Raw genomic sequence first — 19,854 nt, 5'->3', positions numbered from 1 at the left:
ACACACACACACACACACACACACACACACACACACACACACACACACACACACACACACACACACACACACACACACACACACACACACACACTCTGAGCCAGACAGCTAGTGCAACTCGCTCACGTCGGATGAGTGATGACTCGCCACACCGGAGACGTGATTGACAGCTCCGACAGCTGAAGAGATGCAATCAGCGACCCCTCGCTCCCTGTCCTCTGCACCCCCCTCCGGCTGCTCGCATCCCTCCCCTCAGCGCACACACACACACACACACACACACACACACACACACACACACACACACACACACACACACACACACACACACACACACACACACACACACACACACACACACACACACACACACACACACACACACACACAAATCTCTCTCCCTCTATCTCTCAGATAGTGGCTGTAATCCTGGCCACGAGTTATTTCCCCCTGCTGCGGTTTGCTGACCGCCGTGAAGGGAATGAGAGAGAAAGGACAAAAAAATAAAAAAACCAGGAGAGAGAGAAAGGGAGAGCGACAGGAAGGTGCACAACGAGATAAGCAGGCAATGAAAAGTATTAGATAGAATACAGAGGGACCGAGACGGAGAGGCATCAGGTGGATTTGCAGTGACCCAATCTCGGGGTGTTAACCAGCGAGCAGGACAAAGCAGCGTCACACAGATGGGATTACATGCAGATGGGGCTGCCTCACCTCAGGGTGTTAACCACACTCACCCCCTGAGTGTGTGTGTGTGTGTGTGTGTGTGTGTGTGTGTGTGTGTGTGTGTGTGTGTGTGTGTGTGTGTGTGTGTGTGTGTGTGTGTGTGTGTGTGTGAGTGAGTGTCCACATATCCTTAAGTTTTGTGTGTGTGGTGTTTCTAGCTTGTGTGTTAGTTCCTGCATGTGTGTGTACAGTATGTGCCTCATTATGTGGAAGCCAGATCACTGCTTGCGTGTGTGTATTGAGGATGATGGGGATTGAAGAGGGCTGCTGATTGTGTGTGTGTGTGTGTGTGTGTGTGTGTGTGTGTGTGTGTGTGTGTGTGTGTGTGTGTGTGTGTGTGTGTGTGTGTGTGTGTGTGTGTGTCTCCTCTCTATCCAGCCAAGCAGGTGGTTGTTTCAGCCCTTTTTTATATGCATGTGACGGCCACTGTCATTGTGCTGCCGCGGCCATCCTGTGATTGTGGGGAGGGACTGTAATCACGCAGCCGTTTACCGTCATTACACAATGACAATGTCTCACATCTGGTCATTTCCACCACTGACCCTAACACATCAATATAAGGCCAGGTGTCAGGCTGCTTGAGGGATTCGGAGGGATTTAAGTGCATCTTCTTCGCGATTGATTTATAGCTTTTACACCAGTCTGGCCTCTGCTCCATGTTGTTGTTGTTGTTGTTGTTGAATGATCAGTGCCCTTCAAAAACCTTCACAAATATCACTGGACTCTGAAATATATAATTAACCAAAGTAAAATTATTATCAGCAAAATACATTAAAACTATTAAAAGTAACAGACTCTTCTACTATCTATATATTTTGATTAAATGTTTATTATTATTATTATTACTTATGCATTATGTTTTAGCTGCAGTTTGATACTGAAGCTTATTTGAACTATTTTATGTATACTGTTTGTTTATTTTTGCATAAAAATACATCAAATTGTACGAAACATTTTGTTATCTTAATTATCTAGTTACTGTAACTATGAAATAATTGCAGGTCATATGTTATATGTCCATTTAAATGAGGTAAAATATCTCAAAATCATTAATCATATCTACTTATCTTGCACAAGTCTTTAAATCTTTACTGTGATTTTGTGTGATTTACTGTGACCGACTTGGTGACGCAGGTTACCTCAGCGTGGTGGACATATTTAACCTTAAAGGAAAAGTTCAGCATTTGGGAATCACACTGAAAAACACTTTTGACACTTTAATTTTGGTCATACACGAGTTAGTGAGCTTTAATATAGTTGCTACTTGATTTTTTTTTTTTTTTTTTTAGAGGCGAGCTGTTTCCATTGTTTATGCTAAGCTAAGCTAAATATCCTTCCCTCGATGTTTACCACATTGAAAGTAGTGTGGTGACCATCTTCCCATCACAAATAAAAAAGCTTATGTTTTGAAGCTTTTATCTTCACATCTAAGTGCCACAACAGTCAAAACATTTAAAATGATTTCTTTCTTTGTAATGACATTAATAATATCAAAAAGGATTGCGTCACCTTACATAATGGTGTGGGTTGTGGAGTCTTGGTTTTGGTTTTACTGACGTGATTGACACTTGTGCTCCATTATTAATATTGTGATTGAGTTTTTTTTTTTTTTTTTTTTACATGAGACACACATGCTTTGACATTTAAAACCTTTAAAATCCACTGTGACTGACCGCTCTGCTCTTTTTGCCCCCAGAAGGAGTAAATACAGCAAAGCCAAGCAGGACTCTGATGAAGAGAAGCACTTGCATCAAGGTAACTGCTAGTTAACACTCCACCTGCACACTCTATAACTGAGGCCCATTAGCGCTGTCAGGTGTGCTCACGTGCGCGCACTCTAAACCGCAAATGAAGCCCATAAAATGGAGGAGGAGAAAAAAAAATATTTTGAAGTTAATGTTCTTGCATCTTAACATGCTCCAAACACCTCATTATCAAGTCATTGGCATTGCTGCTTGCGTGCCACAAAAATTTCAAGTTAATGAGCTCCGTCTTCATTGGAGTCAGCCACGATGACAAGAAATGCAACGGAGTCAGAGTGTGAAGCGAGGTATGGAGAGGAGGGAGGAGGAGGAGGAGGAGGATCCACAGAGGAGGCGGTGTCGCCTGCAGCATGATGGAAATACAGAACAGATGGAGAGTTGTTGCTGGAATGAATTAACCTTCATTTTTTTCACTCGCTTCTCTCTCTCTCTCTCTCTCTCTCTCTCTCTCTCTCTCTCTCTTTCGCTTGCTTCCTTCCTTTCTCCTCCCCTCAGGAGTGAGGATATACGTCGACCCCTTCACATACGAGGACCCCAACCAAGCCGTCCGCGAGTTCGCCAAAGAGATCGACGCCTCCTGCATCAAGATTGAGAAAGTCATTGGCATCGGTGAGGAGACATGTTGTTTTGGATATTTCATCCATTTGTAATCAATTATCATAAACCTAGTTTCACGGGGCGCATTTGCAGTGAGGAACATTGTTATCTAACGGAAGATTCGGTGTCCGTTTCATGAAAATAAGACCCATCGTTTTACCGCTCAAACATTGTAGAGGTCAACAAGTTAAAGGAAAAAAACATCAGTGGAGGCTAAATATGTTGTCCGTGCTATTCCTGTGGCCGCAGAAAAGTCATCCAATGACAAAATAATAAAGAGAAAGAATCAATATCCATTTCCCCCTCTCTCTCTGCTCCAGTGCACGAGGGGAGGAGGGCAGTGGGGGATTAGAGACCCTGATCAATGTTCAACGTGGAAGCCTTCTTACACACACACACACACACACACACACACACACACACACACACACACACACACACACACACACACACACACACACACACACACGTGCACACACACACACACACACACACACACACACACACACACACACACACACACACACACACACACACACACACACACACACACACACACACACACACACACACACACGCGCGCGTGGATCTGAGTGCTTGTGTTCAACATCTTTGGGCACCCTGCCGGGTATTTTTTCAGGCGAGTTCGGTGAGGTCTGCAGCGGCCGCCTGAAGATGCCGGGCAAGAGGGAGATCTGCGTGGCCATCAAGACGCTGAAGGCCGGCTACACCGACAAGCAGAGGCGGGACTTCCTGTCCGAGGCCAGCATCATGGGCCAGTTCGACCATCCCAACATCATCCACCTGGAGGGCGTGGTCACCAAATGTAAGTCCAGACAGGGGTTCTCAAACGAGAAACGAAGGTTTTTTTGTGGAGGGAAATTGCTTCAGGAAATGGGAATAATGCTCAGCTCAGCTCACACACACACACACATACACACACACACACACACACACACACACACACACACACACACACACACACACACACACACACACACACACACACACACACACACACCATTTACACACACAATTACTACTTTATTATAATGACACAGAAAGGGCACTCATTTCTGCTGTCTCTGTTAAAAACCAAAAAACGTAACAATAAATCATGACAAACTGCGTCTGCGGTTTTTGGGTGACTTTGGAGAAAGGTGAGCGCAGGGACAAACCCGTCTTTACCAGCAAACGATGTGTGTTTGTGCTCTGGTGTGTATTTTACAACCACTTAAGTCGCAAAGGATACCTGTGTTAGCACATATACTGAAGCGAAGGCTCGTATTTGTGCGTGTTGTGCAGACGTCCCATCGGGGGGAATCCCCAGGTGGGTTCTGTCCAGATGGAAGAGGTGGGGGAAGGAGGGGAGGTGGAGTTGGAGGTAGCTGGGCAGTTGAGAGGCGGGTGGGGGGAGGGGAGGAGGGGTCTAATGGGTCCAGGAACAGGCCCTGTAGCGCGGCACCAGACTCATTAATCATGGTGTCAGCTGTAAATGTGTTTGGGGTTAGGGAGTGATACCCTATCCCTCCTCTATCTGCTGCTGCATGGCCACAAAACGCTGGCCAAATCTCCCTCCCTCTGCCCTTGGCACTCTCCCCTCTCTGTCTCTCTGGTTCTCTCCTACTTTTACACCTCCGCATGATGTTAGGCTATAGGTGTGTGTGTGTGTGTGTGTGTGTGTGTGTGTGTGTGTGTGTGTGCGTGTGTGTGTGTGTGTGTGTGTGTGTGTGTGTGTGTGTGTGTGTCCCTCCAGGAAATCACAAAATCTTACAATGGCAATAATTAACTGGAATTCAAGCAAACTGCTTGAAATTTTTTTAAATTGCCTGGATTTTTCCAGTGAAATATGTGGTCAGCAGAAGCTGTGCTCAAAGTATTACAGCAAAAAGGAAGTCTGTTCAAACAAAACTCGCTTTATTAACAAAAATAATTCCCCATTTATAATCAGAAATCCTCTGCTGCTGTTTTCTCATCACCTAATAAAATGCGGTGCACTGGAGCACACTGGAGGTGATTACATATTTATTCCTTTATCAGTTAGGGTTGAAAAAAGTTTATTTTTCTTTCTCGACTCGCAATTTTACACAAAAAAAAACTTCCTAAATTATATCAGTTTTGGAGAAAATCTTCACAAAATAATTTTTTTTTTATCACAGCAAACACAAAAAAAACCAAAAAAAAAACAACAACTTTGAAATCCTGCAGCGACGGGTGTGTGTATGCACGTGCGAATGTCTTGTCAGCACATGCCGACATCCGCACACCTTTGATCTTATGTGTGTGAGGGCTACCACAGGTGATGGCTCTGGTTAGACGGATGAAGTGCCCTCAGGTGTCGTGGCACAACAGCCAGGCTCTATCTGCACCAGATAACACTGTCTCTCTCTCACACACACACACACACACACACACACACACACACACACACACACACACACACACACACACACACACACACACACACACACACACACACACACACACACGCTCACGCACACGCACACGCTCTGTCCGGTCGAGGAGCGGAAAGTGAACAGCAGCACATGCAGAATTGCTTATCACCTATCACACCTCTCACGGCGGGAGGGATGACCTCGCAGTCCTGGCGGAGACGGAGCGAGAGAGACAGCGAAAAGGCGCCCAGATGGACAAGGAGGAAGGAAGAGAAATCAGAGACAAGCTGCAAATAGAGACGCGGAGAAGAAGAGACAGGGAGGCGGTTAGGAGCTGATGGATTAGAGGAGAGACAGAACAACAGAGAGGGAAAGCAGAGGGTGGTAGAACTACTGAACCGGAGGCTGGGAAAGAAAGAGACGGAGCGAGACCGAGGGAGGGAGATGAAGGGAGGAGCAGACGAGCTACGCGGCGGTGACAGGAGCCGACATGAAAGGATGGTGAGCCAAAGCAAGAAGGGCATCCCATAACTCCCACTCCACCTCCTTCCACTCTTACTTCTGAGAGCTTGACACAAGGTTTGGGCAAATTAGTCCTTCACACTTGAGTGTGTCAGTGGAATCTATTAAAAATCCATTATTTGAATTGCACTCCACTCTCCATTACAATCAAGTTAGAAGGAATTCTCAATCTGGCCTCAGTTTGCTGGCATGTCCAACAGAGCCAATTAAGGCTTATTAATTATGGAGGGACTCCAAATAGGCCCTAAAATACATAAATGTTCAAAAATCCCCCACTGGAGGCTGCTGGCTGGAGTCCACCATCCTGAAGCCTGTATAGACTTAATGTTTCTATCATGTGAGTGTGTAATTAAAACCTAGCCTCCATTAGAGCTCCAAATCAAGACGTGATATGTTTAACGGCTGATTTACATAAAGTAAGAGCGTGCTAATTCAAAAAAAATCTGCTTTTAAAGGGCGGATCTTTGTTCTCTGAAAACGCCGGGGCCTCCGGAGAACATTCACCCAACGTTCCCTCAATATTGTTCCCCTGTTGCATTCCCCTCCCGCCCCCCATCGCCCCTGTTTTGTTGGCAGGTGATAATCGGCCCACTGGTGGGGCTCCTTGCCCGGAGTTCATTGCCAAAGGCGGCAGGGCGTATTCAGTAAACAAGGAATTAGCATGCAAATGGGCTGGAAGGAAGAGGGCGGGGCTGGGAAGGCGAGAGTTTAAGGTCGCAGGTCAGACGCTCCTCAGACTTGATTGCAGAGCTGTCAATCACCGGCTGCCCCGGGGCCGAGGGGCACAACAAAGGGAACAAAGATGGCTGACAAAGAGGGCCTCCGCTCTCCCCCAACTTTAGCTCCACTTCCTCTTTTCGGGGCATTGCCGCAGCGCCCTGTAATTAATGGCGTGCCAATCACGCGGCGGGTAAGGCGGTGACTGACGGCCTCTTGGCACGGCGAGCGGCCCGCTGCGGAGTGGAGGAACTTCACCTTCCAGACCTCAGCTGGCTCTGCGGCGCTTCAGGAGCTCTGCTGGAGCACACGAGAGATTTCACACCAGCTCCCCTCCAGGCAGCAGGTTTAAGTCAGCACTTCTGTTTCGAAGCAGTAAGCTTTTAAGTCCACCTTAACTGTGCCACTCCAAACGGAACACAAAGAACAACGGCGTCCTAGGAGGAATTTGCGGCAGCACTTTTTCGGCATGTGTTGCTGCCATGGCTGGTTAGGCACCAGCTTGCTGCCGTTTTGGGACAAAAACAAGCCCGCCGCCTTTCCTTTCCTTTCCTTTCCTTTCCTTTCCTTTCCTTTCCTTTCCTTTCCTTTCCTTTCCTTTCCTTTCCTTTCCTTTCCTTTCCTTTCCTTCTTTTTTTCTCCTCCGTCTCTCCTCACGCCTGCTATCCCCCCCTCATCCTCAGAGACAAAGACAGACAGAGACCCACCAGGGAATGTCCACCCTCCCCACCGCCTGTCCCGCCTCAGATAAAGACACAGACGCTCCCCCAAGAGAGACGGGAGAGGGGAAGGCAGAGGGACGGGGTGAGAGAGGCCAGGGAGGAGTGGCAGGGATCGGGAGGAGGGGGGATATGAGCGAGGGAGAGAGGGGGGAAGAGAAGCAACAGAGGGGAGCTGGCAGGAGAATGACAGATGCGTCGAAAGTTGGCAGAGGAGAAAGAGGGCAAAGGGACAGTGAGTGACATAAATAGCGAGTCAGAGGGACGCTGGGTGGGTGACTGCGATGGGACTTTGGATAATGCGTCCAACTTCACTTCATATTTGCATAAACACAAGATGGTATGTGTGTGTGTGTGTGTGTGTGTGTGTGTGTGTGTGTGTGTGTGTGTGTGTGTGTGTGTGTGTGTGTGTGTGTGTGTGTGTGTGTGTGTGCGCTGGTGTTTTGTTTCTGTGGAGATGCCTTTGCATGTGCAGGGAAGAGAAGAGGGACGTCAGGGCAACCGTAACACCGAGCTAATTAAATCACTACGGGACAGAGATGGATGGCCTCACACACACACACACAGATTCCCTTGAGGACCCTCCCCCCTGCTGTGTCGAGCTGTGATGTGCATCGTTTACCTCCATAATCATCTGCCTTTCACTCTCTCTCTCTCTCTCTCTCTCTCTCTCTCTCTCTCTCTCTCTCTCTCTCTCTCTCTCAGGTAAACCAGTGATGATTATCACCGAGTACATGGAGAACGGATCGCTGGATGCATTCCTGAGGGTCAGTCATGCGTTCCTGCACGTGTGTGTGTGTGTGTGTGTGTGTGTGTGTGTGTATTTATGCATGTTTGTGCACCGAATCCCATCTTATCTCCTGTAATGTCATCCGGCCCAAATTACAAGCGTCGCCTCCCAAACATCGGCCCTAATCTTTATCCTCTCCTCCATCAACTCACTGTTTTTTCTGACAAGGAGGCAGCTGCAGGTTTCACCTCGGTGTTTCTCAGGTTCACTACACTTCAGGTTTTAGTGACGCTCGGCACCTTTAAACAGCTAATATGCAGTACAAAGTGTTACATATGTAAGAGAAGTTTAAAAAGGAACATGCAGGTGTGCTGTCTTTGTGTTTTCCGGAACAAACAACTTGTTGCACGACGCTCGTTGTCAGCATGTTTTTGTAGTCTCCATTTATGGTAACGGTGGGTCTATAATGTAGTTGCAATGAATGCTTCATAACATGCTGCCACATGGTGTTAATCTTATATGTGATGATCTGCAGTCATGAGTGTTTAGCACATTTAAAAATAACTATAACCGTGGCTGTGAAGGCTTTTTACAGGTTAACGAACTTTAATTAATGCTAATTAACATTCAATAAGTGAAATGGGCTTCAAAGTTTCCTCATACAACTACATAGACACTACAATCCATGTAGTCTATATTTGTATGGATTTTTTTTTTTTTAGAAATTCAAAAAAGTTATTTTTAATTAATAAAATATAATTTAATGTATATCTATGAACACATACATGCTTATGAGCACACATTGTTCATGTATGTACTCAAACATGTCATTCTGTGTTATCAAGTATTGAACTGTTTATGAAAGAGGATTTTATATTTCTGTCTCAAACTTTAGTGTACGTATAAATGTGTTATATTATTGTGCGTAGGTATTCATTAACACGTGTCCGTATATATCTGTGAAACGTAGTTTGAACTGAAAAAAGATTATCTAACACTTTCTAAAATGTTTAAGCCGACAGTCCGATTGCAGGAAAAACTATTTAAACCTTTTCCTGTTTCTTCATCTGCAGAAGAACGACGGTCGCTTCACAGTCATCCAGCTGGTCGGCATCCTGCGCGGCATCGCGTCGGGCATGAAGTACCTGTCGGACATGAGCTACGTCCACCGCGACCTGGCGGCTCGCAACATCCTGGTCAACAGCAACCTGGTGTGCAAGGTGTCCGACTTCGGCATGTCCCGAGTGCTGGAGGACGACCCCGAGGCTGCGTACACCACCAGGGTGAGTGTGTGTGTGTGTGTGTGTGTGTGTGTGTGTGTGTGTGTGTGTGTGTGTGTGTGTGTGTGTGTGTGTGTGTGTGTGTGTGTGTGTGTGTGTGTGTGTGTGTGTGTTGTGTCCGACTGAGTCAGTGGTCTGTCTGGCTGTCACCTCACTTGTCAGCTTCCATTAATCAGCCCAACTTTCAATTACAGGGAGGGAAGATCCCCATCCGCTGGACGGCCCCGGAGGCCATCGCTTACAGGAAGTTCACCTCGGCCAGCGACGTGTGGAGCTACGGCATCGTCATGTGGGAGGTGATGTCATACGGCGAGCGGCCGTACTGGGACATGAGCAACCAGGATGTAAGTCTGAGGAAATGTCATTATAAGCAGACCGTCATGAATAATCCAACCGCTTGAATTAGCGTGTGGTATCAGAGCTGCGTGCCGTCAAACAGTTTTAGGAAATACTTCATCATTTTAACTGGATTATAGAATTGAGTCCTGCAGAGGTGGTGAAACGGCAGCATTGTAATCGCTTTCCTCATTCCACGCTGAATTCATGTCTGTAGTTCTACTAATAATGATCAACAGTTTAATTCGGGCAGGAACAAATGTCTTGCGTAGGTGCTTAAAGTGAGGTCATTAAAAACGTACGCGTATGAAATGAGGGGAAACAGCGACGTTGTAATCAAACTGCCTCCAGTTTTTATTCCAGTTCAACTGGAACTCAGAGACGAAGTGACTTACAGCAGCTCTGATCTTTTATCAAGGTGATCAAGGCCATCGACGAGGGCTACCGGCTGCCCCCGCCCATGGACTGCCCCGTGGCGCTCCACCAACTCATGCTGGACTGCTGGCAGAGAGAACGGGCCGACCGGCCAAAGTTTGGACAGATCGTCAACATGCTGGACAAGCTGATCCGCAACCCCAACACCCTGAAGAGGACCGGCGGGGAGACCACCGTCAGGTGAGCGGACCAGAACCACAGACGGGCACTCAATAGATGTGAGGGTGGGGGCTGTAGTTCAAATGCAGAGGTCAAAAAGTGGAGGACATGTTATTTATTTTCAGTCTTCAGTGTAGGATTAAAAACATCAAGAGTCGATGGAGTTTTCAGGGGATATTTTAATCTCGTAACAATAATCACTTCAGTCCATCTGAGCATATGTGGGCATCTGACTAGCAAATCTTATTCTTTAAGATTATTACAGAACGGGAAAAAAGATAATACTCACTTCAAAACCTCCAATCTCATAATAATGATATAATAATCATCATTTTATGTCTCATGCCTCTGAAGATAAGAGAAATTAAAGGAAAAGATCACTTTGGCTCCGGGAGATAAGAGGTTGGAGGTAGATATTGCTACAAGATTAGCAGGAAAGATAGATAAGCAAAAAAGCACCCTTTTTTGCTTATCTATCTATTCTGAAGAATTATCAGAAATTAGATTTTCCTTTTTTCTTTTCTGCTGGGTTTATGATGTGAAATGACTCTTATCCGAGTTCATCTTTGTGTCAGTGTGATTTCAGCCCGACGTGTTTACATACCACACCGAAGAGTCCACGTTAAAAAGCAAATTGGTAACTGTTGTTGTTGGTATTTGTTGTTGATAGTTCACGCAGACGACCTGCAAAGATGCAAAATGCTTTATGCGCGTCGTATTTGATCTGTCACACCAACACGCGCGCTCTCTCTCCCGCTCTCTCCGGCATGTCCTTTCCCCGTTCAGCGCCATCCAGCAGCAACTTGTGGCTCTTTTCAGCCCAAAATCGCCTGCGTAACGAATTTCTGTGCAAACTAGCTGTAATGGTGCTGCGCGCTCAGGAATGTAGCCGGCAGAGTTACGACGTAACGCCGAGTTAAAAACAAACATGACCCTACATCTCCGACACCATTACTCCGCGGCGGCTGAATGTGTTCAGAATGACCTACGTGTGTTTACAGACTCGACGCAGGCCAGCGGGAGTCTGTTTGACTTTAACGAGTGTGTGAGCTCACGCGAGCGGGTCGCACGTTCACACAAACGCACCTAATGGGACACAGCAAGAGCGCGAGAGGGGAGTCCTTGTGGAGTAATTAGAGCTGAATCCTATAAATGCAGCTTTTACAGTTACAAGAGGGAAGCAGAAAGTCGGTGTGTGTGTGTGTGTGTGTGTGTGTGTGTGTGTGTGTGTGTGTGTGTGTGTGTGTGTGTGTGTGTGCGCGCGCGTGTAAAAAGGGATCCCTGTGCATAATCTCTTCCACCTACTGAGTACAGATGACTTATTAAAGAGTCAGACATCCTGCTCTCACAGTTCAACCCGACATCGTTTTTTTACAAAAAAAAAAAGGAAAAAAAATAGGAGAGAGCGATAAAGAGAGTGTGGGAGAGTCAGCGGAGCGGGACTGGACCGGGGCGAGACCGGGACCAGACCGGGACCAGACCGGGACCAGACCGCCGCCGACTCACCGGCCCCGTGTGAAGGTTTCATGGCCGACGGCGCTGCAGCAACAGAAAGGGGAAAAAGAAATAGTTACATAACTATCTGAATGTGAAGAGGGGCTCGGGTTGTGTGTTTTCTGTACAATAAGGATTAACTAACTGTATCGGTCACACCGAGGAGGAACTGTGTTGGACTTGGCTGAGTTTCTGGTAGGACCCTAAGAAACGGGGACACACAAAACAGGGGTGAACCAGACAGATGTGCTGATTCAATCAAGGGGGAAAACGCCGGAGAGAAATGTGGCGTGGTGCGTTTTTACAGCCTGCGGGCAGCTCCGTGTCATCGCTAAAGGTGTAACTGTTACGCCTTTATGAGCCCACGGTGCAGCCGCAGACTCGGGAAAGGAAATGAATTCCCGTAACGCCGCCGTCGCTGCATTTCTCACGAATCCTTCCAAAGCGCAGATCATCGCATTACAAGCGAAAAAAAAGCTCTTAAACAGAACGTAACTTTCATCGTCGTGGTTTCAGTTCTGAAGCGCTGCAGACCGAAAGCTGAACTTCTCTCTCCTGCAACCACCCGACAGGCCCAAGACCACCCTGCTGGAGCCCGGCAGCCCCGAGCCGGCCTCGGCCTTGGGCACCGTGGAGGACTGGCTGCAGGCCATCGGCATGGAGAGATACAGCGACAACTTCACCGCTGCCGGCTACACGACTCCGGAGGCGGTGGTCCACATGACGCAGGAGTGAGTAGCAGGAGAGGAGGGTGGAGCGATGAAGAGGGTGGAGCGATGAAGAGGGTGGAGAGATGAAGAGGACAGAAGTAGCAGTGCAACGAGTTTTTATTTTGATTTTACTGTTGTGTCACTTGACACTAAAGTAAAACAAGTGTCAAGTGTTAGTACGAGACGGAAAAAACTAGATGACTTAGTTTTAAGAGAATGGCTAATTTAACGCTCAATGGTTTACTTATTTAACTTAATAAAACCAGCAGTATCCTGCTGAAAAGTAAATGTATGTTCTTATATGTATATGGACATTTTTATCTTTTAGATTTATGAGTACGACTTGTTTAGAAGTTGTCATGAAATCAAATCTTTAAAAAAAATATGTATATATTTTATTAAAGAGAAAGAAAACTTTTCTTAAAAAAAAAAAAGTTAAACTTTCTTAGTGAGCGTTAGATGACAGGATCGATAGCGCTGTCATATCTAAATTTAAAGCTACAGCCGTCGTTAGCTTAGCATCAACACTGGAGACACATCTACTTAGTGTTGGAAAGTAACTTGTTACATGTAGTTGAATTACATTTTCTATATATATGTAATCAGTTACAGTTAATTGAGAAAAATACGTAAAAAAAAAAATTCAAAATGTTAGAGATTACAAAAGGGTCACGTCCAAATATATTCTTTTCAGTAAAAAAGCTCATATGTAGAATATCAAATTAATTCTGTTCCTTTGCATCTTTTCCTCCATTTTGCAGCATGTGCTCAGATTCTGATTCTTGTTTGTGATTGGTTATCTAGTTTGAATTTGCCCCGCCTCTCGTCTGCCAATCAAATCAACGGCAATGCTCTAAGGCGGTTGTACATGAAGATGAGATGAAGAGATATTTAAAAGAGTCATTCAGGAACCGGTGTAAAAACCTGTGAGCAGCACTCGGCCCTGCTGATAGTTCATCATCACTCAGCATGAGTCCACCTGAATGTAGACCTGGTTTGAGCTTCTGGGAACATTTGTCCTTCAATGAAGTCAGTTGTGATCTACAGACTTTGTGATTTTATTTGGTGGTTTAAAATCTAAACATTTTAATCTTAATTTAATAAAGAAACTTTTAATGAAAGTTTGACAGCAATCAGCGGCAAGTTCTGTTGGGAGGTTTACACATTTAGTTTTTAGGACTTCTCAGCTTTATCGCCCAGTTTGACACGTTTCTTAGAAAAGTAATCAAGTAATCTGTAACATATTACAGTTAAAAGTTAACCCAATAATATCTATTCCAGCGCATCTGTTTGTCACTTCTCTGTGTTGTCTCCATATTTCTCCTGTTGATATTACAGGATGAGGATGTCTGTACTGGCAGCTCTTAATTCCTCGTGCAGCAGTGAAACTGTCAGAACAAGTTTCCACTGGAAGGCTGTGAAAGTCATCATGTGGATCAGGACTCTGTGTGTTTGTTATTGTTGTCCTCGGTCCTAAAAGTCCTCTCTCTCTCTCTCTCTCCATCCTTTTTCAGGGACATGGCACGCATAGGCATCTCCTCGGCAGCACATCAGAACAAGATCCTGACCAGTGTCCAGGGAATGCTGTCCCAAATGCAACAGATGCAAGGCAGAATGGTTCCCGTCTGAGAGATTGAAACAAAGAAAAAGGAAGCAAAACGACTTTGTTTCTTCTTAAAAAAAAAAGAAATAAATAACATAAAAGATTAAATATAGAAAAAAAAGAGACAAATAAACTATGAAGAGATAGTTTACCTCATCCATGCACTTTAAATTGGATCTAAAAGAAAAGAAGACGTTGATGAAGAAGAAAAAAAGTGGTGAAAGTGGCACTTTTTTTCACAAATCCGACCTTTACCTTGCTCTTTCTGTTGTTTTGAAGAATGGGACGCTTCTGTTTGCAGCATTTATGGATAGACGGAGGGACGGCTGGAAAAGTGCTTCCGAGAGGCCAATCTGGAGTGCCTTTAATGGTCGGGAAGGAAAAGCGAGGGAGGGGGAAACGTACCTTTCTTCCTCCTTTCGGGCAGAGTGTTTTTTTCTGGAACTTTCTTTCTGGAATAATCGCCGGAGCAGATTTTTTTTTTGTTGATTTTTCTGACTCTGTTTATTGTACATGAATTGTTTCTTTGGGACTCGCGGGCCGCCCCGGCCACCATTGTTCTCTCTCAGCTGGATCTGTTTGATATCTCCCAGACAAAATGGAGGATCCTCACCGTCAGATATAAACAGTGAATCTCTGAGAGGTTGAGGGTTGGATTCTGCGGGGAGACGATGGTGCGGGGAGGGCTTATTTTAAGGAGCTTTTTGTGTTAGTAGCTCTCCTCTGGCCTTGTTTTTCTCCCACAACGCTGTATTATGTTGCCCTCAGGATGTTGCTGAGAATGTCTTTGATCTTCCCGAGGAGCCTTCCCACTCCCCTGTCTTCCCAAATAATGCCCTCCTACACCTTCGATAAACACACTGTTTGGATTCTTCCATTCATCTCCTCAGCTGAATCAGAGCTACCCCCCCCCCCACACACACACACACACACACGCACACGCACACTGCTGCAGGACCAACCAGCTCTTCCTCACCACTGTTGATGGACGCCTGTTTGAATTGGCTTTATAAACACAGGAACGCGAGATGAAGGAATTTATTGGCAAGATTTAATCGGACAAAGGGGGCGGATGCAGAATGAGTCACAATCATCAGCATCGTCGCCGAAAAAATAACCCAAGAAAATACGAGGAGGATTTCTCAAGCCGGCATCAAGGTGAGGATCAATAATCTTTTGTTATCGTTGTGTTACCGAAGCACGGCACAGAGACAACTCTATTACACAAAACAACTCCAGAAATGGTATTAAACCTTTTATAATCACAGTGTGCTTCTAATATTCAAGTATGTCTGGCTACAGACCCCCCCCCCCCATCCTCCCCCCTCCCCCGCCCCCTCCACCGGCCCCTCGGCTACAGAAACTGTGTTAATTAACAAGCAGGTTGCGCCACCTCATGCAGCCACAGCAGATCAATAGGCACTGGTCTGTGATCAGTCTGAAGGCCTGATGCATTCTGGCTTGTTAATGAGAAGTATTAATCAGCGGCCGACTCGCAGTCAGCCGAGCGGCGTCCGGCCGTCCAGGAACCGAGAGGAGGTTCTCCCGGTTGGGACTTTGTTCTGAGCAGGAAGGTCTTCATGAAGGCTCTCGGTTCATTTTGGTACATCAGATACGACGTATTATTCTATCTTGCTCGATAACCTTCGGCCCCATATTTCTCAGTTGAAGATCATAATTTATGCACATAAATTAAGTCTATTAAGAGATGAGTATTAAGAGATAATAAAGCTTACTCCGCAAGTTCAACGCCAAGTTTCATTTATGCAACACTATTGATTTATTTGACACACTTAGTTGCCTGTTAATTAGGTCCTGTAAAACTAGATAGAACTAGTAATAAAATGCATCTCTTTGAGGGCTGTAAAATGTGGTTACAAGCGTTTTAGAGGACTTGATTACATGTTATGGTCGTTTTAGAGCGTCTAGTTTCTGGTGCCGTTTCAAAGAGCTGCAGTTTATGATTATTCTCATGATTGATCTGCCATTCAATTTCTCAGTTCTCGTCTGTAAAACTGTGAAAACATCCTGTTTGACCAACACCCCAAAATATACCTTTTTCTTTTATATATGCCAATAAAACCCTAAAGTCGTCACATTTGAGAAGCTGAAACCAGAAAACGTGATATTTAAAACAGATTTCTAGTTGATAAATTTTCTGTTGATTAGCTGGCTAATTATTTTTAGTAAGTGGGTGACTTGTATTTTAATCTGCTTTAAAGGGGCTTCTAATCATTTCTCCATTATGTTTACATCAGTGTGAGTACACTAAATATTAAAAACTGAGGTCTGTTTTTTTGTTTTTTTTAAAGCAAAATAAAGACACGGACTACAGAATATATTTTTTTTAGTTTTTGGACATGAAACAAAAAGTATGCTAAATATTTACAGTTAACTGGCTGTAATTAATCAATATTCCTTCCCGAGGAATGTTGACGACTTTAAAAGGATTTATTTCAGTTGGCAAATAAACACTGGTGCCATCGCAGCGGGTAAACATTGAGCGTTCATCTAATCCACGCACTCATTAAATGTCTATCGGTGTGCTTTTGCCGCGTGCCAATAAGTCAGGGGTGCGTTTTCTGTATTATTTACACAGAACGGCATGTGTCACACAAATGTTAGTACAGTCTTGCCCCCGAAATCCATATTTTCCCCCCGTGGGCCGGCTCTGGATGCTCCGGCTCTGGATGCTCCGGCGTTGGCGCTCGATTTTGTTTAGCAGATGAGTCGAATGTTCCGTGGCGCCGGAGCTGGAGAGCAGCGTTGTTGGTCTGAACTGGATGCCAAGCAGAAACTGTTTGTATTCAAAACCCACCATGACTGATTCCTCCCTCCTCCCCCCTCCTCTCTCCTCCTCTCCCCTCCCCTCCTTTTTCTCCCCAGCTGCTGTCGTCCATCATAAACAGGATCCCGGCCTCGCTCGCCGCCATGACCAGAATTCTTCCCGCTCTTCCTCTTTGTCTTCCTCCTCCTGCTTCCTCCTCCTCTCCTTTTGGGGTTCTCCTCCGACACCGAGACGACAAATCCATCCCCGAGCGTCTGGGACGTCCACCGTGGCGACGCGTGACGGAGTCGCCACCCCGAGCTCGCGGCCGTCCGGCAGCGTGCTGGAATTTACTATGAATGATTCAACAGCATAAAAAGAGACAATAAGAAGAATGTAATATAATCGAGAAGCCCTGCTCCAGCGGATAATGTATTTTTGTTGTTGTTGAAAGTTTCATTATTTTTTTTTTCTTAGTTTTTTATTTTTATTTTTTATTGCTTTGTTCTGTTTGCATGTAAAGTAAAAAGGGTTTTATTTGAATGTGTGAATGCAATGATAAGTCTGCACGTGTGTGTGTGTGTGTGTGTGTGTGTGTGTGTGTGTGTGTGTGTGTGTGTGTGTGTGTGTGTGTGTGTGTGTGCGTGCGTGCGCATGTGTGTCTGTGTCCAGCTCTGAGTGACAACGTCTTTGAAGTACTATCAGTAATTGTGTCTGTTTTCATGCCACTGTGGAAGAGGAGAGTTGTATAGTTTTTGATATAAAAAAAAAAGAAGCAAAAACCCGGGCTTTTCTTTTTTTCTTTTCTTTTTTTTTTCTTTTGCGTCGTCTAAAAAAACAACAACAAAAAAAACAATGTACGGTGCATTGCTCACGTCGTGCAAACTAATCAGCAAAGGCATTTATTAAACGGCTTTCTGGAACGAGACTCATTTCTGCTGCGGCAGTAACGGCGGCTTGCAAACGTGGGACACCGCTAAGTGTGACTAAAAGTCGTCTGTGCATACGAACACGTGGAGCGCAGACCGGAGTTTGGACTCTCCGAAAGGAGGAACCGTCTTGTCTCGACGTGGAGGTGGGAGCAGTTTAAAATGACGCACCTGCACACAACAAAGGATCAGAGAAGTGAGGAAAAAGACGTGTCTAAGAAGGGAAAACTGAGGGTTATTTTTTATTTTTTCCAGACCACGTCATACAGCTACAGGTTTAACCCAATGGACTATATTCCTTTTGTTCCTTTTATCTCTTTAAACTGTACTTATGTGAATGTTTTTGAACTCGTAAGTGACGCTTCATATAATACAAAAACACCTCCGTCCTTAATACAGCTCGACTGCTCTTTCCTTTTTTGGCAATACAGTTTTTTTTTTTTAAGTTTTTTGTTTTTTTATGGGAGGTTTATCTATCGAAAAAGGACCTGCTTGGAAATATGCAAGACATGTTGGGAAGGAGAAGGAAACCAGAATGTACTGTACAATACTTTTTTCCTTTTACTTAAATGTCGGATGATTTGAAAAAACAAAAAAGACAAAAAAAATTAACAAAAACGCAAGAGTTAATGTTTGTCATTGTATGCCTTCCGCTGCCATACGATCTAGCCATGTAGATCTAACATTCTCGCAATCTTTTTTTGTACTTTTTTTTTTTTTTGGACATGATCATGATTTTATTTTATTTTATTTTTGCCTTTTTTTTTGGTCAAGGAGCTCTAGGTACATGTAACTTATGTCATTTATTTATGTCCTTTTATATCTAGTTTGTAAAATAATAGCCTAAAGTGAAGAAAATAAAGGGGTGCCAAAGTGCATTCTTATTAAAGTAGAAACTATATGATGATCTCCGTGCCTCTCATTCTCACACACACACACACACACACACACACACACACACACACACACACACACACACACACACACACACACACACACACACACACACACACACACACTCAAATACACACACACACACACACACACACACACTCAAATACACACACACTCGCCTCATTGCATTGTGCGAAGGCTGTTGGCTCTTGTTATTATGGCTGCAGAGGACAGATGATCACCTGGCTGTCATGCATTATATGATTGCATAAAATGGAGCGGTTACATAACAGTAGGAGGTAGCACATCAAGCGGTGTCCTCACTCCATTTTTTTTCACTTTCTATTTTTCACTTAAACACACAGACACACTCGGTGATTAAAAAAAAAAAGGGCCAATCTGTTGGCAGTTTGTCTTTCCGCAGCACATGTTCAGCAGATATCACGACTCTGGACCTTAAGACTTGGCCCCTCGACTCCTCTCGGGCCTTGAGGCGGCAGCGAGCACCAAATCACTTGGCTCAGCGTGCACGTGTGTGTGTGTGTGTGTGTGTGTGTGTGTGTGTGTGTGTGTGTGTGTGTGTGTGTGTGTGTGTGTGTGTGTGTGTGTGTGTTTAATCAGAAAAACATCTGCTTCCTGCTCTCATTTCCAGCAGCGATAAACCACTGATTGTCCTGAGTCTTTGATAAGGGCTGAAGGGCCTGCGGGGGGAGGGGGAGGGAGGAGGCCAGTTTTAGAAATTGAGCTCATCTAAACGCTGAGCCAAACAGCGTTTTTACACATTTCCTGAGACATCACCAGCACAAAGTGTGCATACGTTAAAGCTCAGAAGTTTTTTTTTTGCGGTAGGAGATGGTTATCAGCCTCAAAGGGAAAGTATGCCTCGTTCGTAGATTGTTGGCAAGCGCAAAGGGGAACAGGGAAGAAGATTAGTGGGGCTGAGATTGATAAATTTGCCCCAAGCCGAGAGCATGTTTTTCCTTTAGGATTTTGACAACTTGGCCTTGTATTTGATGAAATAAACTAAAATAATGCACGGAGAAAGCATGCATTCACACACATGGATACTCATGGAGA

General features: G+C 45.1%; 1 protein-coding gene across 2 annotated transcripts in view; it reads left to right on the top strand.

Moving 5' to 3' along the window:
* epha4l (eph receptor A4, like) overlaps positions 1 to 18,784 on the top strand; it is a 59,979-nt gene extending 41,195 nt beyond the window's left edge. The window contains exons 9-18 of one of the 2 annotated variants that reach the window (XM_069689670.1): positions 2,426 to 2,481; positions 2,985 to 3,098; positions 3,727 to 3,912; positions 8,146 to 8,207; positions 9,244 to 9,453; positions 9,645 to 9,794; positions 10,205 to 10,401; positions 12,447 to 12,605; positions 14,099 to 15,345; positions 17,074 to 18,784. In XM_069689670.1, the coding sequence (XP_069545771.1) occupies positions 2,426 to 2,481; positions 2,985 to 3,098; positions 3,727 to 3,912; positions 8,146 to 8,207; positions 9,244 to 9,453; positions 9,645 to 9,794; positions 10,205 to 10,401; positions 12,447 to 12,605; positions 14,099 to 14,213 (1,249 nt within the window). In that variant the 3' untranslated portion in view covers positions 14,214 to 15,345; positions 17,074 to 18,784. Of the gene's footprint in view, positions 1 to 2,422; positions 2,482 to 2,984; positions 3,099 to 3,726; positions 3,913 to 8,145; positions 8,208 to 9,243; positions 9,454 to 9,644; positions 9,795 to 10,204; positions 10,402 to 12,446; positions 12,606 to 14,098; positions 15,346 to 17,073 lie in introns of both variants that reach the window. The other variant, XM_069689586.1, reaches the window with a different exon arrangement.
* Positions 18,785 to 19,854: the final 1,070 nt, after the last annotated feature.

The sequence above is a fragment of the Brachyistius frenatus genome, unplaced genomic scaffold (assembly GCF_029030835.1).
Source record: "Brachyistius frenatus isolate BFR_SWC_R1_liver_20210118 unplaced genomic scaffold, ASM2903083v1 Contig_1, whole genome shotgun sequence".
NCBI classification, from domain to species: domain Eukaryota; kingdom Metazoa; phylum Chordata; class Actinopteri; family Embiotocidae; genus Brachyistius; species Brachyistius frenatus.
This window is presented reverse-complemented; position numbering and strand designations above follow the sequence as displayed.